Source organism: Penicillium nucicola (genome assembly GCF_028828085.1).
Source record: "Penicillium nucicola strain IBT 29836 chromosome Unknown utg000002l, whole genome shotgun sequence".
In the NCBI taxonomy this organism is placed as follows: Eukaryota; Fungi; Ascomycota; class Eurotiomycetes; order Eurotiales; family Aspergillaceae; genus Penicillium; species Penicillium nucicola.
The window spans coordinates 4196607-4213293 of record NW_026643126.1 but is presented as its reverse complement, the minus strand read 5'-3'; the positions used below and the strand labels follow the sequence as shown (position 1 = coordinate 4213293).

The window sequence follows — 16687 nt, the reverse complement described above, 5'->3', positions numbered from 1 at the left end:
AGAATTCATAATGAGCTATCAGCCGGAAGATCCCTCAACGGGGGTGGAGATTGATGATCATGACCAAACCGCACTAGGCCGCGCAAGACCGAGGCTCCACGACGACGAAGATGATGGCTCCGACACATTTGAAGACGATGATATGGAAAGCACAGTGGGTGCGCCAGTGAATGGAAACCAGAAGAACCAAGGACATGGCGAGGAAGAAATAGAGCTTCCTGTTCATGCATGCGCGTGAGTTTAACTCTGTCTTTTTATGTATCCTTTCACTATCTTTTTACTAACATTCCGATAGGTACTGTGGCATCCATAACCCAAGCAGCGTCGTCAAGTGTCTTTCATGCAACAAATGGTTCTGCAGTGCCCGGGGGAATACCTCCTCGTCTCATATTGTCAACCACCTTGTCCGCGCTCGTCATAAAGAAGTTCAGCTTCACCCTGCCTCTTCCTTGGGCGATACGATCCTTGAGTGCTACAACTGTGGTACCAAGAACGTCTTCCTGCTCGGTTTCATTCCCGCCAAGTCAGATACCGTGGTTGTGCTTCTATGCCGTCAGCCATGTGCCTCGATGCCTTCTTCAAAGGACATGAACTGGGACACTTCGCGCTGGCAGCCTCTTATTGAAGATCGCTCCTTCCTCCCCTGGCTCGTGGGAGCGCCCACTGATCAAGAGCAGCTCCGAGCTCGCCACCTCAGCCCACAGGTTATTGCTAAATTGGAAGAAATGTGGAAGGAAAATAGCAATGCGACTCTTGAGGATCTAGAGAAAGCCACTGCAGTGGATGACGAGCCTGCGCCAGTTTTACTTCGCTACGATGATGCATTCCAGTACCAGAACATCTTTGGTCCACTCGTGAAGATCGAGGCTGATTACGACCGCAAGTTGAAAGAATCTCAGTCTCAAGACGGTTTGATTGTGCGCTGGGATCTTGGTCTCAACAACAAACATCTCGCTAGCTTTGTGTTGCCTAAGCTCGAGCTGGGAGACGTGAAGCTGGCTGTTGGCGATGAGATGCGCATCAAGTACAATGGTGAATTGCGTCCCAAATGGGAAGGAGTCGGCTACGTTATCAAGATACCTAACAATCAATCTGACGAGGTAACCATTGAACTGCGCGCCAAGGGTGACCACAAGTCTGTTCCGACTGAGTGCACTCACAATTTCATGGCAGACTATGTCTGGAAGTCCACTTCTTTCGATCGCATGCAATGCGCCATGAAGACATTCGCCGTGGATGAGCAGAGCGTCTCTGGCTACATCTTCCATCGCCTTCTTGGCCACGAAGTCGCGGCTGCTCCGATGAAGACACAGATCCCGAAGAAGTTCAGCGTTCCTGGCCTTCCTGATCTAAACGGCAGTCAGATTAACGCAGTAAAGAGTGTTTTGCAACGCCCCCTCAGTCTGATCCAGGGTCCACCTGGAACTGGTAAGACTGTCACTTCGGCCACCATCATTTATCACCTTGCCAAGATCAATGGTGGCCAAGTATTGGTCTGCGCTCCATCCAACGTTGCAGTTGACCAGCTCTGCGAACGCATTCACCGTACAGGTCTCAAGACAGTCCGTGTTACTGCCAAGTCCCGTGAGGATGTTGAGTCTGCTGTTGGTTTCCTTTCGCTGCACGAACAGGTTCGCATGAACGACAGCAACATCGAACTGGTGAAGCTCAACCAGCTTAAGGCCGAACTTGGCGAGTTGTCTAGTCAGGATGAAAAGCGTCTGAAGCAGCTTACCCGATCGGCCGAACGCGAAATCCTCACCAATGCTGATGTCATCTGCTGCACTTGTGTGGGTGCAGGCGACCCTCGCCTCTCCAAGGGTAAATTCCGTACTGTTCTGATTGATGAGTCTACCCAATCAGCCGAGCCCGAGTGCATGATCCCATTGGTTCTTGGTTGCAAGCAAGTTGTTCTGGTAGGTGATCACCAGCAGCTTGGTCCTGTCATTATGAACAAGAAGGCCGCCAAAGCGGGTCTGAACCAGTCTCTGTTCGAGCGTCTCGTTATCTTGGGCTGCTCTCCCATCCGTCTGAACGTTCAGTACCGTATGCACCCGTGTCTTTCAGAATTCCCCTCGAATATGTTCTACGAGGGTTCTCTCCAGAACGGTATCACTATTGCTGATCGAATTCGCCGAGATATTGACTTCCCCTGGCCCATCATTGATGACCCTATGATGTTCTGGTCCAACCTGGGCAACGAAGAAATTTCGGCTTCGGGAACCTCCTATCTCAACCGTACCGAAGCAACCAATGTCGAGAAGATTGTCACCCGTTTCTTCAAAGCAGGTGTGCAGCCAAAGGACATTGGTATCATTACCCCTTACGAGGGACAACGTAGTTACATTGTTAGCTCCATGCAGGCAAATGGTACTTTCAAGAAGGAGCACTACAAGGAGATCGAGGTCGCATCGGTTGATGCCTTCCAGGGCCGAGAGAAGGATTATATCATTCTTTCTTGTGTGCGTTCCAACGACCACCAGGGTATTGGATTCCTGAGCGATCCTCGTCGTCTCAATGTCGCCCTTACTCGTGCCCGTTTCGGTCTGGTCGTCCTCGGAAACCCCAAGGTTCTCTCTAAGCATCCCCTGTGGAATTGCCTGTTGCAGCACTTCAAGGAACGTCATTGTCTCGTTGAAGGACCTTTGTCCAACCTCCAGGAGTCTTTGATTCAGTTCAGCCGTCCGAAGCAAGCCTACAGAGGCCCCCAGCGCTTCCAAATGTCTTTCAGCCAAGCTTCCAACGCGCCGAACAGCGCCGTCAATGGTCGCAACGGTCATCGAAATGAGTATCACGACTCTGGATCTGTGGTCGGCTACATCCCAGACGATGTCTCTTCGGTTCACTCATCCGCTCTTGGTGGCGTTGGCCTTCCCTCTGGCTACCCGCCTATGTTCCAGAACTTCGGTGATGGCTGGCCTGCTATCTCTGGTGGTCGCCGCGCCAACGGTGGCCGAGGCAAAGGAGCTCCCAGCGTGGCTGGAGAGTCTGTTGCTGCCACTGAGTCCGATGTTACCAGCAGCATTGTTGACGGTCGAAGCGTCGACCAAGGCGGTGTCAGTCTCGCTGGTCTCAGCATCAACGAAATGAACAAGCAGCCCAGTTTGAGCCAATCTGATCGTCTGAAGCGCTATGTGGAGTCTGGTGGACGTGAGCCTTACCGAGCTGGAGTTCCCGATAATGGAAGCATCTTCGGAGGGAGCTCTGCCAGCATTCGCGTGACCCGCGGTGCGCCCGGCCAGAACATTCACGACGACGATGACGCTCGTAGTGTCTCCACTGCTTTCGCCAGCCAAGTCGGCGGTAACTACGACTGAGTGAGCGCCCTCGTATTTTATACGTCTCAGGGCAATCTCGAGCAGATTTATTCTCCTACGAATTGGAGAAGCAATGTCCGCAATAGCCACCAGGGTTCGTTCCAACAGAGTCTGCCCGCCAGTTTCTTTCATGCCGATCAGAACTTTGGGTCGGTGAAACGAGGACTTGTCGGATGCTCATTTTTGGCTTCACTTAACTGCCAGAACAGCACCGTTTCGTCGGCCGAAGGACAGTCCTTGGTCTGATTCCTCGTCATCGCCACCTCAGATTCCTTCAGAGTGTGACTTTCAACCGGGTACGATGATGATCGTCCAGTATCTTTCTGTTCCAGAAAGTTAACCATCTCACCCGTCGATTCCTCATGCCTAGTTCAGATAGTCTCGGTAGTAATTACCGGGCGACTCTGCGAATACCCCCTGTCCTTTGACCTTGATCCATGCTTGCAACAGTATCTCTATCGCTCAGACTGTCAGGTATCTAGCTCAATCCTCAATGTCAACTATTATCTCACTTTTCTTTCGTGTATTTCGACGTAGACAAAAAGTCAAACCCCTAGATAGTCATGATTCTTATGATTGAAGTTCATGTGAGTTGGTCATCATTCTATGGCTCACCCGTTGCCCCGCGTTGGTATCTTCAACCTCCTCATTCCCATCGTCATTCCCACGATCAGGATGAAAACCTCGATGGTTTCAATCGGCACCCATCGACTCTCTTACTCTATCAGTGGAACTTTACGGGGCCCGGATGATCTCCTGGTGGTAATAATTCAAGGGTCTGGCGACGTTGTCTCCAGCTATGTAGCTCTAGAACCCCAAGTATCTCCATTCACCCAAATCCTCCTCTACGACCGTTCCGGTCTAGGGAGAAGCGAAAGCGGACCATGTCGCATCACGGCAGCCACCTCCGCAGCAGAACTGTACCGTCTTCTTGAAGTCATCCAGCAACATGGTCCAATCATCCTCGTCGCCCATTCCTATGGTGGTCTTGTCGCAAGAGAATTCCTCCATCTCCACCCCGACAGAGTCTGTGGAATGGTCCTTTGCGACACCGCAACTGAAACCCACGACAGTTTCTTTCGAGTTCCCGATCCGAATATTGCTGCCGTACTTGGGAACCTGAAATTCTCGCACGTCACCGGCTTGAGAGAAACCACAGTCTTAACGAGGGACCAATGGCGACAAAGAGCCATCGATATGGCTCGTGGTGTAACGACAGAACCGGCCTCTGTTGTGGAGGTTTGCCAGGCTCTTCGCGAGAAGCGACAATATGAACGACAGGCCTTAGGAGACAAACCTTTGAGTGTGGTTCTTTGCAAGAGCATCACCGAGTATGAGCGGATCTATGAAAAGGGCATTGAAGCGGGTAATGGAACGCAGGAGCAGCAGATGGCGTTTCGGAAAACGTTGGATGGGTGGGATGCAGCTGCGCGAGAAATGGCTGAGGATCAGTTGCAGCTTTCGTCAAAGACGCGTTTTGTATATTTGCCGGACTGTGGGCACCATATTCATCTTATTCGACCTGAGATTATCGCGGAGGAGATCAGGTGGGTGCTTAGAATGGCACAGAATAAAGATACTCAGAAGCTTTGAACTCCCTTTCTTATGACATGCATGATCGGATACAAACATGCACGATGTCTTTTCATAGATCTGATGCGCCCGAGTAGCACAGACTTAGGGCGTCGATTTCCACCAACTTCAGACTTCACGTTTCGAAAACATATGCCAAAAGTCAAATATTGTAGAGTTCTCGGCTGAATCAATTGGGGAATATCCAAAGCCCAAGTCTATCACAGCTGCTGTCCGGTCTGCTCGTATCTGGCTGTCGCTGACGTACCCATTTCACAGCCTCGGAGCTTATTCTGACCACACCTCAATTCTCTTCTTCGCCTCGCCTCCATCATTCACCCTGACCTGGAATTTTCTATGACAGTTTCTTGTTTCAATATATCTTATTGAATACGATGTCATCCCAAACTCGAGGGGGCATACAGCACAGTGAAGGTGTGGCAAAGGAGAAACGAAAGCCCGTACGCCGCGATCCGGAGAAGAGACGACAACAGAATATCAAGGCCCAAAAGCGATATAGTAGGCTTCTACCAAATGATTTTTGAAACAAAGACTGATAATCTATTCAGGAGAAAAGCTCCGTGAGCGCCTCAGTCATCTCGAGGCACTCGAAGCCACACAGCATGCCTCTTTCGAAGAAACACTAGCTGTGAGAACCGCTACTCCTCTGTTGAATATAAACAAAGGCACGCAAATTGCGCCGTCTTTTGTTGCTGCAGAAGATTTATCAATCAATGAGCCTTGGGATATACATAGTGTCAGTCAGTCCTCCGGGACCCAGGATTTTAATCACATTGTCCCACAGTTTGAAGATACCTGGTCTGCATTTAGCACATGGGGCTCCACGGCAGATATCTCACAGTCCGATGGGACCTCATCAGTGCCGAGCATATGGGATTCTACAAACCTTACTTCACAATCGGAAACTGATACACCACCATCACTAACCCTATGGGACACCACCGCATTATTTTTACGGCAATCCAACACCAAATCTTTAACAGACTCGTCTAACTCCACCACAATTGCCCAGGTTGACCCTTCTAATGTGATGTGTGAGAAACAAGATGACGGTTCAGATCCATGCTGGACAACGAATATAGATTGTGGTTGTCCAAGTCCACACATCCAAATACGAACTCAAGGCCCGGATCCATTTACATTGAAGGGTCTCCGAGTTCTGAGTTTCACGCCAACTCAACGTCTAGCAGATCCATACGTCAATACCCTGCGTCTCGAAACGGTGTGCACAATCGCAGCATTATTCAATCTAGGGATGCACATCGGCATTACCGAAGAGATGATATGTGCTGAGAATTGTCGCTCGCCCTTTTACCGTTCGGGTGTCAAGTCCGATCCTCAAGTCGAAGCAAATACGATTGGCAGTGTGAAGAGTATCTTCAAGGCGCTCAAGCCGGATCTGAGGCCGAGCAGTGAGCAGATCACCGTGGAGCATCACCCATATATTGATATTCTTCCGTTCCCGACACTTAGGAAGAACATTATCAGACAACAACATCTGGAAGAATTTGACGAGGATCAGTTCTTTCTCGATCTTCTAGCGGGTTTGGTATGTTGGGGAGGTGCGGGTGTAGGGAAGAAAGATCGAGATCTGTCCACTGGGTTTGCATCGACTGGTACACCATGGGATGTCCGCAGCTGGGAAGCTAAGCTGTGGTTTTTGAAGAAGTATTGGGATCTACTCGGCGGAGAAGATGGTGAGCTTGTTCGGCAAAGTGAGTGGTGGCGTGGTATTAGAGGCGAGGATACACCGACAGAACTTGAAGTATAGCAAGATGTTTGATATAATCCCAATCTAACATTTGTTCTATCGTAGTTTTCAAAAAAAAAAAAAGCCTGAATAATTCCAACGTTTTGCTAAATATTCTCTATCTTTCACCTTTTGCAGTGGCTTTCGCCGTCAATATCATGTAAACGCCTCTATCATCTCAAACCGGCATGCAAGCTTGGTATAAGATAGGCATCGAGCTCGAGAACATACTCATGGTTCCTGGTTTTCCCCGACGTGAGAACGAGGACCTTAATGCCTTCTTCCCATACACCGAGAGAGAATGCAACGCTATTTTTCCGGCCATCACACTGATTAAAGCCGAGGATCCGCATTTCAGCAGTCTGCGCGACTACTCAGCGATACCAAATTGGTTGATCACGACAGAGCCGAGTATTGTACTTGAAATGATGGATCAGCGTATTTACCTAGGTACATAAGGTTCATACATAACCTGAATTGACCTACTACGCAGGAGCGATTGAAATAGTATCATCAATCTTAGAATATCGACCGAGCAACCACTGGCGAGATCAAGCACGCTGCGGCTAATGGCAAGCTTTGCCATACTTCCTCAAACGCAGATAGTTATAAGGCAAAGGCGCCAAATACCCAGCTCCCATCGAGACAACAGCTGCCAGCCAGAACTTCGGATCCCCAAACGCGACTAGCCCACCCGTCAAATGATAATCGACCAGATTCTCCGCGATTTCCATGGCCAGCATAGAAACCATGCTCATACCCATAGCTGTACGAGCAGCTCTTACCCATGGAAGCTGGTCAGCTCCACGACGGAGCAGGACGGTCTCGAGGATGATGGAAGTTGTGATACCAGACGCCACTGAGGTTGTTAGCAGGGTTCAGATCATGAACGGGATAGCCGAAGACAGGGGGGGGGGGGGGGTCTCACTCGACATGGCCATGATACTACTCATGCCCAATTCTGGGTAGTAGGTTTGAAGAATCCACAGTGCAGAGAAATCTCCAGCGGTGCAGCCTACTAGACAGCGGAGAGTGTTGATTCCCGCTCTTCGCCAGGTTGATTGGCAAGACCAGAATGGGAGACGAAGTGTTGACCCAGGGATCGAGGGAGTCTTTGCGATAAATTTCTGGCTCTTGCAGGTTTTTCTTGCCAGTGCTGTATTTGAAGGGGTCTCTTGATGACAGCCTCGCATCGAGGCGATATTGCTGAAGGGGCGTACAGGGGCATGATACAGCCTGGTGCCGCGGACGGTGAACAGGGAATAGCGCACTGAATTCATGTTTTCATGTTTCGGATGGCTCGGAGAACTTTGCAATTTCTTCGTGAGGTTACAGCGCAATGTTTTGTCTAATTCTTGTCGAGGCAGGATGGAGCCGCGCTAGGTGGGAGGAGCTGGCTTCCGGGCCTGTAGCACAAATGCCGCGCTCAAATATTCATATCTGGTATCCCTTGCCCAAGTCTCTCACGTCAAAGAGTTGATATTAGTAGTTCAAGGGCACTGTAACAAGTAAATTACCGTGTTCGAATTAACTGTTACCATACAAAATGGAGAATGGGAACAAAAGCGGTTCCCCGCGGAGGGCGGAAACACTCACATCGCATTTGACCCAACAGCACAATTCACGCATTTAATGCACTTGGCAAGGTTCTTTGATCAAAATTGCAGTCTCATGTTGGCCTAGAGTACTAAGTTCTCTGCGTCGTCATGTCGGGCAATGTACAGGGTAACTCTGGGAAGGAGGAGGGTCTAAGGGTGTCTGAACCTCGAGATTCTCAAAATAGATAAGCATGAATATAGGGCTTGGTCATGGCGCAGATTTGGATGCCCAGCCAGAGGCAGTGTTGATTTAGGCAGTCTAATTCCCATTCCCCAGAAACTACTGTATAGACCTTTGATGGGCTTTTTTTTTCGACAATCAGTTACATGCGCCTGTGATAGACAGCTTTAGATGATCCCATGTAGGCAGTAGAAGTGATTACCTATTCTGATTGGCTTCTTATTGTCTCTTTTCTGATCTTCCTATCTTGTTCTGGACTGTATAACGTGGTCTATATTGTTTCCGGAGGCTGCCATAATCAAGAGGTTGATGATTTGATCAACTGGGTTGACATAGCCATGATTGCCACGCAATGAGTCTGTCCTTTTGCCATCGGAACAACACAGAATGTTCTAGTCCAATTGTCATCAAGATCTGCATACATCTGGGTGAACCTGTGTACGGGCTCTCACTGGATCACTCCTCGAAACGTTGCAGTCAAACTTCCTTTTAATAGAACCCACAGCCATGAAAACTTCCCACTGAGCCTATTGATCCTGTAAAAATTAGAGAATTGTTGTAGCCTAACATCGGGCATGGCGAACATACATTTTGCAGCGCACTGCCCGATGCAGACGGCTTATATAATGCATATCACGTGCCCTCACCGCCACGCGCCACGATTGCTTCGAACATCCCACCAACCTGACAAGGCCCTGCGAGATCGCCTTTGCCAGTGGCGATCCCTTCAAGGCCAGATGGCTGCCTGATAGGGGAGCTTTGATACCTAAACCGGATCCGCTGATTTGGACAGCAGGATTGGGACTAGCTATGAGTCACTGCTTCCTAAGCGCCACTGTAACGGAGGAGACGGGAGATAACTCCGACACGATGGAAGAAAGGGATTATCCACGTAGCATCCCCTGCATATATAGAAGCTGGAGCCAGTGACTTCATCTTCTTCAGCTGTTCGGCCCCTCCGCTAGAAGACAACTCATCGAGAGATATCAAGATCGGGACTGCGCCACAGTGGCGTTCCAAAGCACCTGACGCAACCGACGTATAAATAGCCTGACGGATGCCTTGCTACCTGAAAATTTTGGCAACTTCCCATCCTCTGATATACGTCCATACATCCACCCCGTCTATCCACCAATTTATTTCCGATCTCTCATAATCAACTCTCATATTACATCTCATCCCTTCAGTCTCTCTGATTTTGTGGTTGAGAATTAAGACGCGTCTTTCCCGGTATCTCTCTCATCGGTGTGGGGTCAACTTCGCGATATGGGCGACGGCTCTGACTATCCTAGTCCAAGAAGTGAGGGTCGCAACGGAGCTCTTGCTGCCTCTATCCTTGCCTCTGCCTCTGAACAATCACCTCCCCACCCCACAATGTCTACCCACCACAGATCAAACGAGTACGCAATTGCCAAAGTAGACAACGAAGGGGGCATGGGCTATCTCAACCCCACGCGCGCAAGCGTCTCTGTCCGACGCGCTCGCGATCCTCCCAAGAACAATGAGGGTCAGATTTTCTGTGACCATCTGGATTGTCAAGCTGCCCCGCCGACTTTCCGCCGTCCTTGTGAATGGAAGTAAGTACAATCATTCTTTCGCCTCTTGGCGCGTCAAATACTGACTCAAGTTTAGCAAGCACATGGACAAACACGATCGCCCTTACAAATGTTATGAGCCTCACTGTGATAAAATCCAAGGATTCACATACTCCGGTGGTTTGCTACGCCACCAGCGCGAGGTGCACAAGAAAAACACCGATGCTAAGAAGGCCTTGATGTGCCCGTATAATGACTGCAACCGCAGCACGGGCAATGGATTTACACGCCAGGAGAACCTACGCGAGCACCTTCGCCGTCGCCACATGCACGGTGACGAAAACCCTCCGCTTGTCGTGGATCTGCCATGGGACCGCGCAACTGAGTTGGAAGGTGTCGATGGTGTAGGTGGGGTGCGCGCCCCATCTCTCCCTACAACGGGTATGAAGCGCCGAAACGACGATCACGACGATAATTTGCCCGAGACGGACGAGAACGGTACCGATATCCACCATGAAGTGAAGCGCCTGCGCCGTGAGGTTGAAGAGAAGGACCGCCGCCTGGAGGAACTGGAGCGAATCGTTGCCGGTCTTCAACAAGCCATTCCCCAGCAGTCTCCGACTGAGTCCGACTTGCAGCCTCTTGCGCAGCCCCCTCCCCAGACTGCGCCTCCTGTCTAAGTCTGGTTTTTGGGGCTCAGGCAGTCTACGGATCAATTTGCATCATGTGGGCGTTACTGAAGCAAACATTACTGCTTCGAAATAATCTTCTCTTTTCTTTTAACTGATTTGTGTGGTATTTGGGTTTGGTTTTTCTGGCTTTCCCAGTGTGAAGTATGTTCAAGGGTCCGATCCTTGTGGCGTTTAAGCTTGAGTGACGAGTTCATATGGGCCAGGCGGTGTTGTCTTGAGAGACGGTTTACAGCTTTGTCTCGCCTCATATACCCTAGTGTTTGTTTCAATGTATCTTTTAGTTTTTCGAATCCTTCTCCCCTTATGTTTCACCCCATACCCTCCTATAATCACCTTATCTACCCTCTTGTTTCCCATAGACTCGTAAATTCCTGTAATCAGGCTTTCTCAGCCGTTTAGGCATGTCCATATACTGCAGGTCACAAAGTCATACGATGTAACCCATGAACATCTACGACCTTTTGAGGCACTAAATCTCAGCCCGATCACAGTAGCACAAGGCGACCAATAAGGTAGCACCAGGAATCGACTCCTCAGGCCCCCATCTTATATCTCCAGGCAAGCATCCAGCCACCACATCGAACCCCTTACCTCATGAATACCCACAAGGCTCTCACGCGGGTCTTTGACGTGTGCACGGTCATCTCGGAGTGAGATATAGCCCCGCTGGCACCTCCACTGATACCCAAATCCCCATCTAGATGCCCGGCGTTAGGAGACAAGGCCGCTGTTAGGCGGTCGTTCACGGAAGTGATGGCCCCGGCGGCTTATGAGGCACCACGCGTAGAGTCATACCCTCAGTCAGGGCCCCTTCAGCCTAGTCTGGCATGACTCTTTTGTCAAGCTAGTTGCGCTAGGCTGTGACTCATGATTGTGTATGTCGTGGACTCCTTGGCTCGAGGTCCGGAGTCGCGTCAACTTAATATCACATGACCAGCTTGTTGTTGACATGCATCTTGACACGTGAAATTATCAGTTGTCCTTGATCATTCCAAGAGAAGATGCCATTCTCATCGACAGTTCATAGTTCTGTATGCGGCAGTGCAGCCAACCTTGGAAAAGGCCGCATCCGATAAGATGGATTACATAATCATCACGTTGATCCAACCTTGGGCTTGCTTTGACGACGATTCTTGTAGCTTGAATCAAAGAGATCAGAGATTAGTGGACTCTGACAGAAATTGAAATCTTTTGAACTGTATGCTGCGATAGATCCAACACACTGCAACTCCGGGTATGGCCAGTCATTCTCAACTCAACATTCGCAACCAACCAGACTTCCCATAGCTCGATCACCACAAGGCAACACGCCTTGAAATCCACAACCTGAGTGAAGGCCGAGGGAACTGTGCTTGGAGTATTGAGCCATCTCGTGAAAGCAGAGCACATTCAATCATCTGCTGAACCATCAGCACGGCAAGACGTGAAACAAGGATCAATATTTACACATCACACACACCCCAGGCCGCAGCGCCATCCACGGCATCCTCCATGGTTGGAATCTCCCAAGGCAATATGCCTACCAACAACTTCAATGCAGAAAGGGAAGTCCCAATGTCTCAAATGGACCAATCCCACTACGTCCGAACACAAGAATACACATCTACCCCGCGATATCCACAGCACACCAGCTCTCCCGCGCTGGACAGCTTCTATGGACTGCGCGGTTTGGAAGAAACCGACACAGTGATTGTGGACTCGAAACAGCTAGACCGATCAACCCACGAATTCGCCGAAGGCGAGTTCGTCCCCGTGGACTTCTTCAACCGCGTCAATCTAGGCGGGTTCACACGCCGCTTTAACGCCCTGCAATGGAGCTACGAGATGCGCCGGCAGGCACAGTCAGTGCTTCCTTTCTTGTCGCTTGGCCCGTCAGCATGCTTAAGGGATTTTGATTACATCCGCCGTGAGGGATTTACGTTACTTCTGGCCATTCGAAATAAGCATTCGGCGCAGGCACGCCTTGTTTCTGGTGACAAAGCTGCTGCTGAGGTGGGAATCATGGCGGATACAATTGATGTTCTGGATAATCAAGAATTGATCTCTGCTTTTCCTCGCGCTATTCGTCGGATCAATGATCACCTTGCGGGAATGGATACAGACCCTACTTCTGTTGCTCAAGATGACCATCACAAGAGGAAGGTGTTGGTATTCTGTGAATCTGGGAATGAACGTTCGGCTGGTGTTGTTATTGCCTACATTATGGTCATGCTGAATTTTGATGTCAATGAGGCTGTTCATATGATCCAGCAGCGTCGCTTTTGTTCTTCAATCGAGGATCCGATGAGGCGAATCCTCGATGCGTTTGATTCAATTTTATCTGCGAAGCGTGATGTTGAAAAGTCTAAGCATAGCGTTGCTCCGCGTGCAGCTGCTACTTTGGCGCCTCCATCTCAGTCACAGGTTCTTACGAAGAAGAGAAGTTTCCAGGAACAACGAGACGATGACATTCCTTTTGATGAAGGGGAGATGGAAATTGACGGGGAGGAGACTTTTTTCATGGAGCGAAAACCGAGTGCTCCATTTCAAGACCGTGTTGTGTGAGAAATGTTTCCTGTTGAGAGTCTTCTTCGTATCATCACATTCTCGAAAAAAATGGAAAATTTGCTGGTGATGAATGAAGGTTTGATTGCTTTGTTCCTGGATCGAGGAGACAATGGCGCTTAAGGAGTGTATTAACCGCAGTGCTTAGATGGTCCGGCCATCTTTTCCCTTTTGCTTCATTGCTCCATGTCTCTTTCATGCAAATACCCAGGTGCAGGAGGTCATTGCTTTTCTATTGTTTCCAGGCTATTTAAATCTTCATTAAAATGCTGTTCATCAGCCGCGGAGCTCTGAATCCTCATATCTATATCACCTGTAGATCAGTATGTGTTTTGACCGATAGCTAAAATGCAAGGTGCGGCCACTATTCAAGTCATTCAGTATTATAGTTCGCATAAGTGGCGTTGTTGTTGGCTCAAGTAGTTATCTGGACTTGAGCTGAGACTGACCAGCGTCGTCAATCCCATATTACCTCTTTTGGACGGAACGTTGCGTTGCCTCTGATTTCTTGAGCCAAACCCATCACACGCAACGCGACGTGCCAATTCTCTCTTCCTCGCAAACTTCTTCTTTTCCCAACACAGATCGCTCCCACCGCCGTCTTTTGTTACCCTCAGTTCATCAAATCTGGAACGAGGCACGCGAGTGCTATCTTCCCTTTTCACCGTTTGCGATTGACGTCTCTGTGAGTGAGAACTTGATACTTCGAGCTTGCACAGTGGCAGATCCAAGTCCACCGGACGTTCTTCACCAAAATCCAAAACATCACCGCATGCTCACTTCACCATGAGTGAAATGAAACTGCGCGAGAGAATTCGCGCACCAGTTCGCTATGGTGACAGCGAGGAGTCGGAAATCTCGTTTCCTCACAGCACCTTGCGAGTGGGACTCGAAAATGACCTTGAACTGGATAATTCGGGCAGACAACGTTCAGTAAAGAGGCGCAAGCCAATCTCCAAGCCCTTTGACCCAAATTTGCCTCCTGCTGCGTTCCCTTCACTTGACAGGCCCCGAACCCCAGAAAATCGTCAGATTATCCTCAACTCACCCATCGGGGGGCCAAACAGTGGTTCTCGACTCCCTCCTGACCCCACTCCCGGTCCATCTTCTGTGGCTCCCGTTGTCGCAGAAGTATCTCAACAGAGCCGCAGAGTGACATGGGGTCCAACAACGCTGGATTATATTCCAGTCAATGACCTTGAGAATCATGTCGTCAGCAACAATGATTCAAATGCTGTTTATGTGCGCAATATGGCGATGATGGCGCAGGCAGCCTTGAAAGACGATATGGAGACCAGTGATGAGGAGGAAGAACATGTGATGCGCGACAATGAAGACTGCATCGATCCTACCCAAGTGCTTCTCAACAAGGTAAGTAAGCCGAGCTTTGCATGCAGTGATATTGACCGAAACTAACGTCAGAGGTGTTAGATTCCAAACCCAAAGTGGAACGAATTGAACAACGCACTTCAGTTAGAGCTTGTGGACACGGCAATGAAGAGTATGACTTGGAATAACGTCTGCAACAAGCTCGAGCTGGGGCCCGAGGATCGTCAGAATCTTGTTAATTGCATGGAATCCCGCAACAAGCAAATTGAACGAGAGAACAAGCGTTTGGAGGTGATGCGAAACAAACAGCGCATAGCACTGATCAACATGGACAACAGTGATGCCAAACTTTTTGCTCCGCCGCCTCAGCTAGTGTTGCAACGAATGATGCGACAGGCCACGCGAGAAGCGTTGTTGGACCGGACCATGTACACAGATTTAATGCTTTGCACGTCCGGAGATGTGTTGGCAGCCAGACAATACTTGCATCAGCATGGACTTCCTCGCAATTGGGTTGGTGACTGGGGTGATAGCATGGTCGAGCTACGAGAATCCCCCGAGGACTCCCAGGACCCGGATGCGTTTCAATGGAAAGAGGAACTTACAGTGACTGAACCTTTCAACACGAACAAGCCCTGTGTTAGCCCAGTCGTGCAGGAAAGAGCAGGTTTCATCGACGGTGTTGGCATGGGTGGTAATGGGCTCATCAACCCGAGGGCACTGCACCGAAACAGTGCTGAGCCGGATCCCACTGAGGATTGGCGCAAGTATTTCAGCCACATTTATCCAGACCCTCCCGACTCAGCTGGAATGAGCACAAAATCAAACAAGACAGTCCCTGGACACCGAGGATTAGTCAAACTCAAAGTTGGTCAACAGATGGCAGCACAAATCGAACAATACGAAAGAACCTCTAGCCGTAATCCATATGGACCAAGACTATCGTCCATCGCTCAGTCCGCAGCTTTCGAGACTCCAACCAGAGTGCGTCACAATCCCACTGGTCCCCAGTTCAGTCCCCAATCCGGTCCCCGGTTCGGTCCCCATGTCATGGGCCCTGTGGCCCATAAACAACGCGTTCGACACACACTTCTGCCAACAAACCCATTCTCACACAGAACTCCTGTTTTTCGATCGAACAGCCCCTTCAATGGTTCCTTCAACGGACCCCTCGGTGGAAACGGGATCTCCAGAGATCCCAGCAATGCAGAGATTCAAGCACGATTTAATCACCGCCTTCAATCGGCCCGTCTCGACATGGTAGAAAATAAAGAACGCTTCCAAGCCCAACGCTATGACTTCCAACCCAAGCCCCGCCATTCCGGCGTCAGCACTGGAGGCAATCCATACCGCCCAACACAGCCCCGAGCAGTGCAGGCAATTGCCAATGCGCAAAGACTGGTTTCCCAGACCGTGCCACAGACAGGTCAATACGATGCATTCTGGTATGAGTACCAGAGGGCCGAAAGAGCTGGGAATGTAGCCGGCTCAATCGACAAATTTGTCTTCAGTGATCCAATCATCATGCCAGACGAGTCGGTGAATGAGCAGGAGGAGAAACAGCCCGAGGAGGAAAAGAAGGAACAGCCCAGCTCCAGTGAACTGAGCTCAAGCCCGCTCACGGATGAAATTGGCGATGAAATGATGATGGTACCCACTGATTTGTGTTCCCCTGACCTGTAAAAGGTGAAATCACATACGAAATGAGTTGAAGAATACGCGCAATACTGTTCCTATGTCAGATTAGTGGTGTGTATGAAAAATAAATATCTCTTATCTCTTCATTCCTTTTGCAAAGCATGAGATATCGACTCACAAGTTGTTCATAGTTGTACCTTGAGGCAAGTTGGTCGATGAGTATGCTGAGTTGAGGGCCTGAGGTGTCAATGACCAGGTCACGTGCTGCATACCTGGTAAGTACTGTAGAAACCGACCTACCAACGCTTCTAATGTTGACTTATATATTTTCAAGGACGGGTCTATACTTCGTTTTTAGCAGTTCTTGCTCCAGTTCACCCCGCTGGCTAATATGGCCTGCAAAGTAGGGCTTCTCACCTAAATAATGATCAATCTAAAATTGGCCCGTGCACCAAACACGTAAATGTCGCGTCGGGGGAACCGCATTGCATAGCATTGCCATTGCGAGTG

At 49.7% G+C, this 16687-nt stretch overlaps 7 protein-coding genes across 7 annotated transcripts; 6 read left to right on the top strand and 1 right to left on the bottom strand.

The window, feature by feature from the left end:
* Positions 1 to 10: 10 nt before the first annotated feature.
* Positions 11 to 3317, top strand: N7511_003368 (putative regulator of nonsense transcripts; the record flags this gene model as incomplete). Its single annotated transcript, XM_057125793.1, has 2 exons — positions 11 to 234; positions 296 to 3317. The coding sequence occupies 2 exons, from the start codon at positions 11 to 13 to the stop codon at positions 3315 to 3317; spliced, it is 3246 nt and encodes a 1081-aa protein (XP_056987952.1).
* A 606-nt stretch (positions 3318 to 3923) lies between these two features.
* On the top strand, positions 3924 to 4910 carry N7511_003367 (alpha/beta fold hydrolase; the record flags this gene model as incomplete). Its single annotated transcript, XM_057125792.1, has 1 exon — positions 3924 to 4910. The coding sequence occupies one exon, from the start codon at positions 3924 to 3926 to the stop codon at positions 4908 to 4910; it is 987 nt and encodes a 328-aa protein (XP_056987951.1).
* Positions 4911 to 5284: 374 nt separating this feature from the next.
* N7511_003366 (bZIP transcription factor) lies at positions 5285 to 6681 on the top strand (the record flags this gene model as incomplete). The annotated part of the gene is made up of 2 exons (XM_057125791.1): positions 5285 to 5408; positions 5459 to 6681. The coding sequence occupies 2 exons, from the start codon at positions 5285 to 5287 to the stop codon at positions 6679 to 6681; spliced, it is 1347 nt and encodes a 448-aa protein (XP_056987950.1).
* A 545-nt stretch (positions 6682 to 7226) lies between these two features.
* Positions 7227 to 7940, bottom strand: N7511_003365 (DUF4396 domain-containing protein; the record flags this gene model as incomplete). The annotated part of the gene is made up of 2 exons (XM_057125790.1): positions 7227 to 7519; positions 7589 to 7940. 2 exons carry the CDS (start codon positions 7938 to 7940, stop codon positions 7227 to 7229), a joined length of 645 nt encoding a protein of 214 aa, XP_056987949.1.
* Positions 7941 to 9705: 1765 nt separating this feature from the next.
* N7511_003364 (putative C2H2 transcription factor) lies at positions 9706 to 10654 on the top strand (the record flags this gene model as incomplete). Its single annotated transcript, XM_057125789.1, has 2 exons — positions 9706 to 10016; positions 10072 to 10654. The coding sequence occupies 2 exons, from the start codon at positions 9706 to 9708 to the stop codon at positions 10652 to 10654; spliced, it is 894 nt and encodes a 297-aa protein (XP_056987948.1).
* Positions 10655 to 12157: 1503 nt separating this feature from the next.
* On the top strand, positions 12158 to 13210 carry N7511_003363 (dual specificity protein phosphatase family protein; the record flags this gene model as incomplete). Its single annotated transcript, XM_057125788.1, has 1 exon — positions 12158 to 13210. One exon carries the CDS (start codon positions 12158 to 12160, stop codon positions 13208 to 13210), a length of 1053 nt encoding a protein of 350 aa, XP_056987947.1.
* Positions 13211 to 13996: 786 nt separating this feature from the next.
* Positions 13997 to 16222, top strand: N7511_003362 (uncharacterized protein; the record flags this gene model as incomplete). The annotated part of the gene is made up of 2 exons (XM_057125787.1): positions 13997 to 14581; positions 14642 to 16222. The coding sequence occupies 2 exons, from the start codon at positions 13997 to 13999 to the stop codon at positions 16220 to 16222; spliced, it is 2166 nt and encodes a 721-aa protein (XP_056987946.1).
* Between the last annotated feature and the right edge of the window lie 465 nt (positions 16223 to 16687).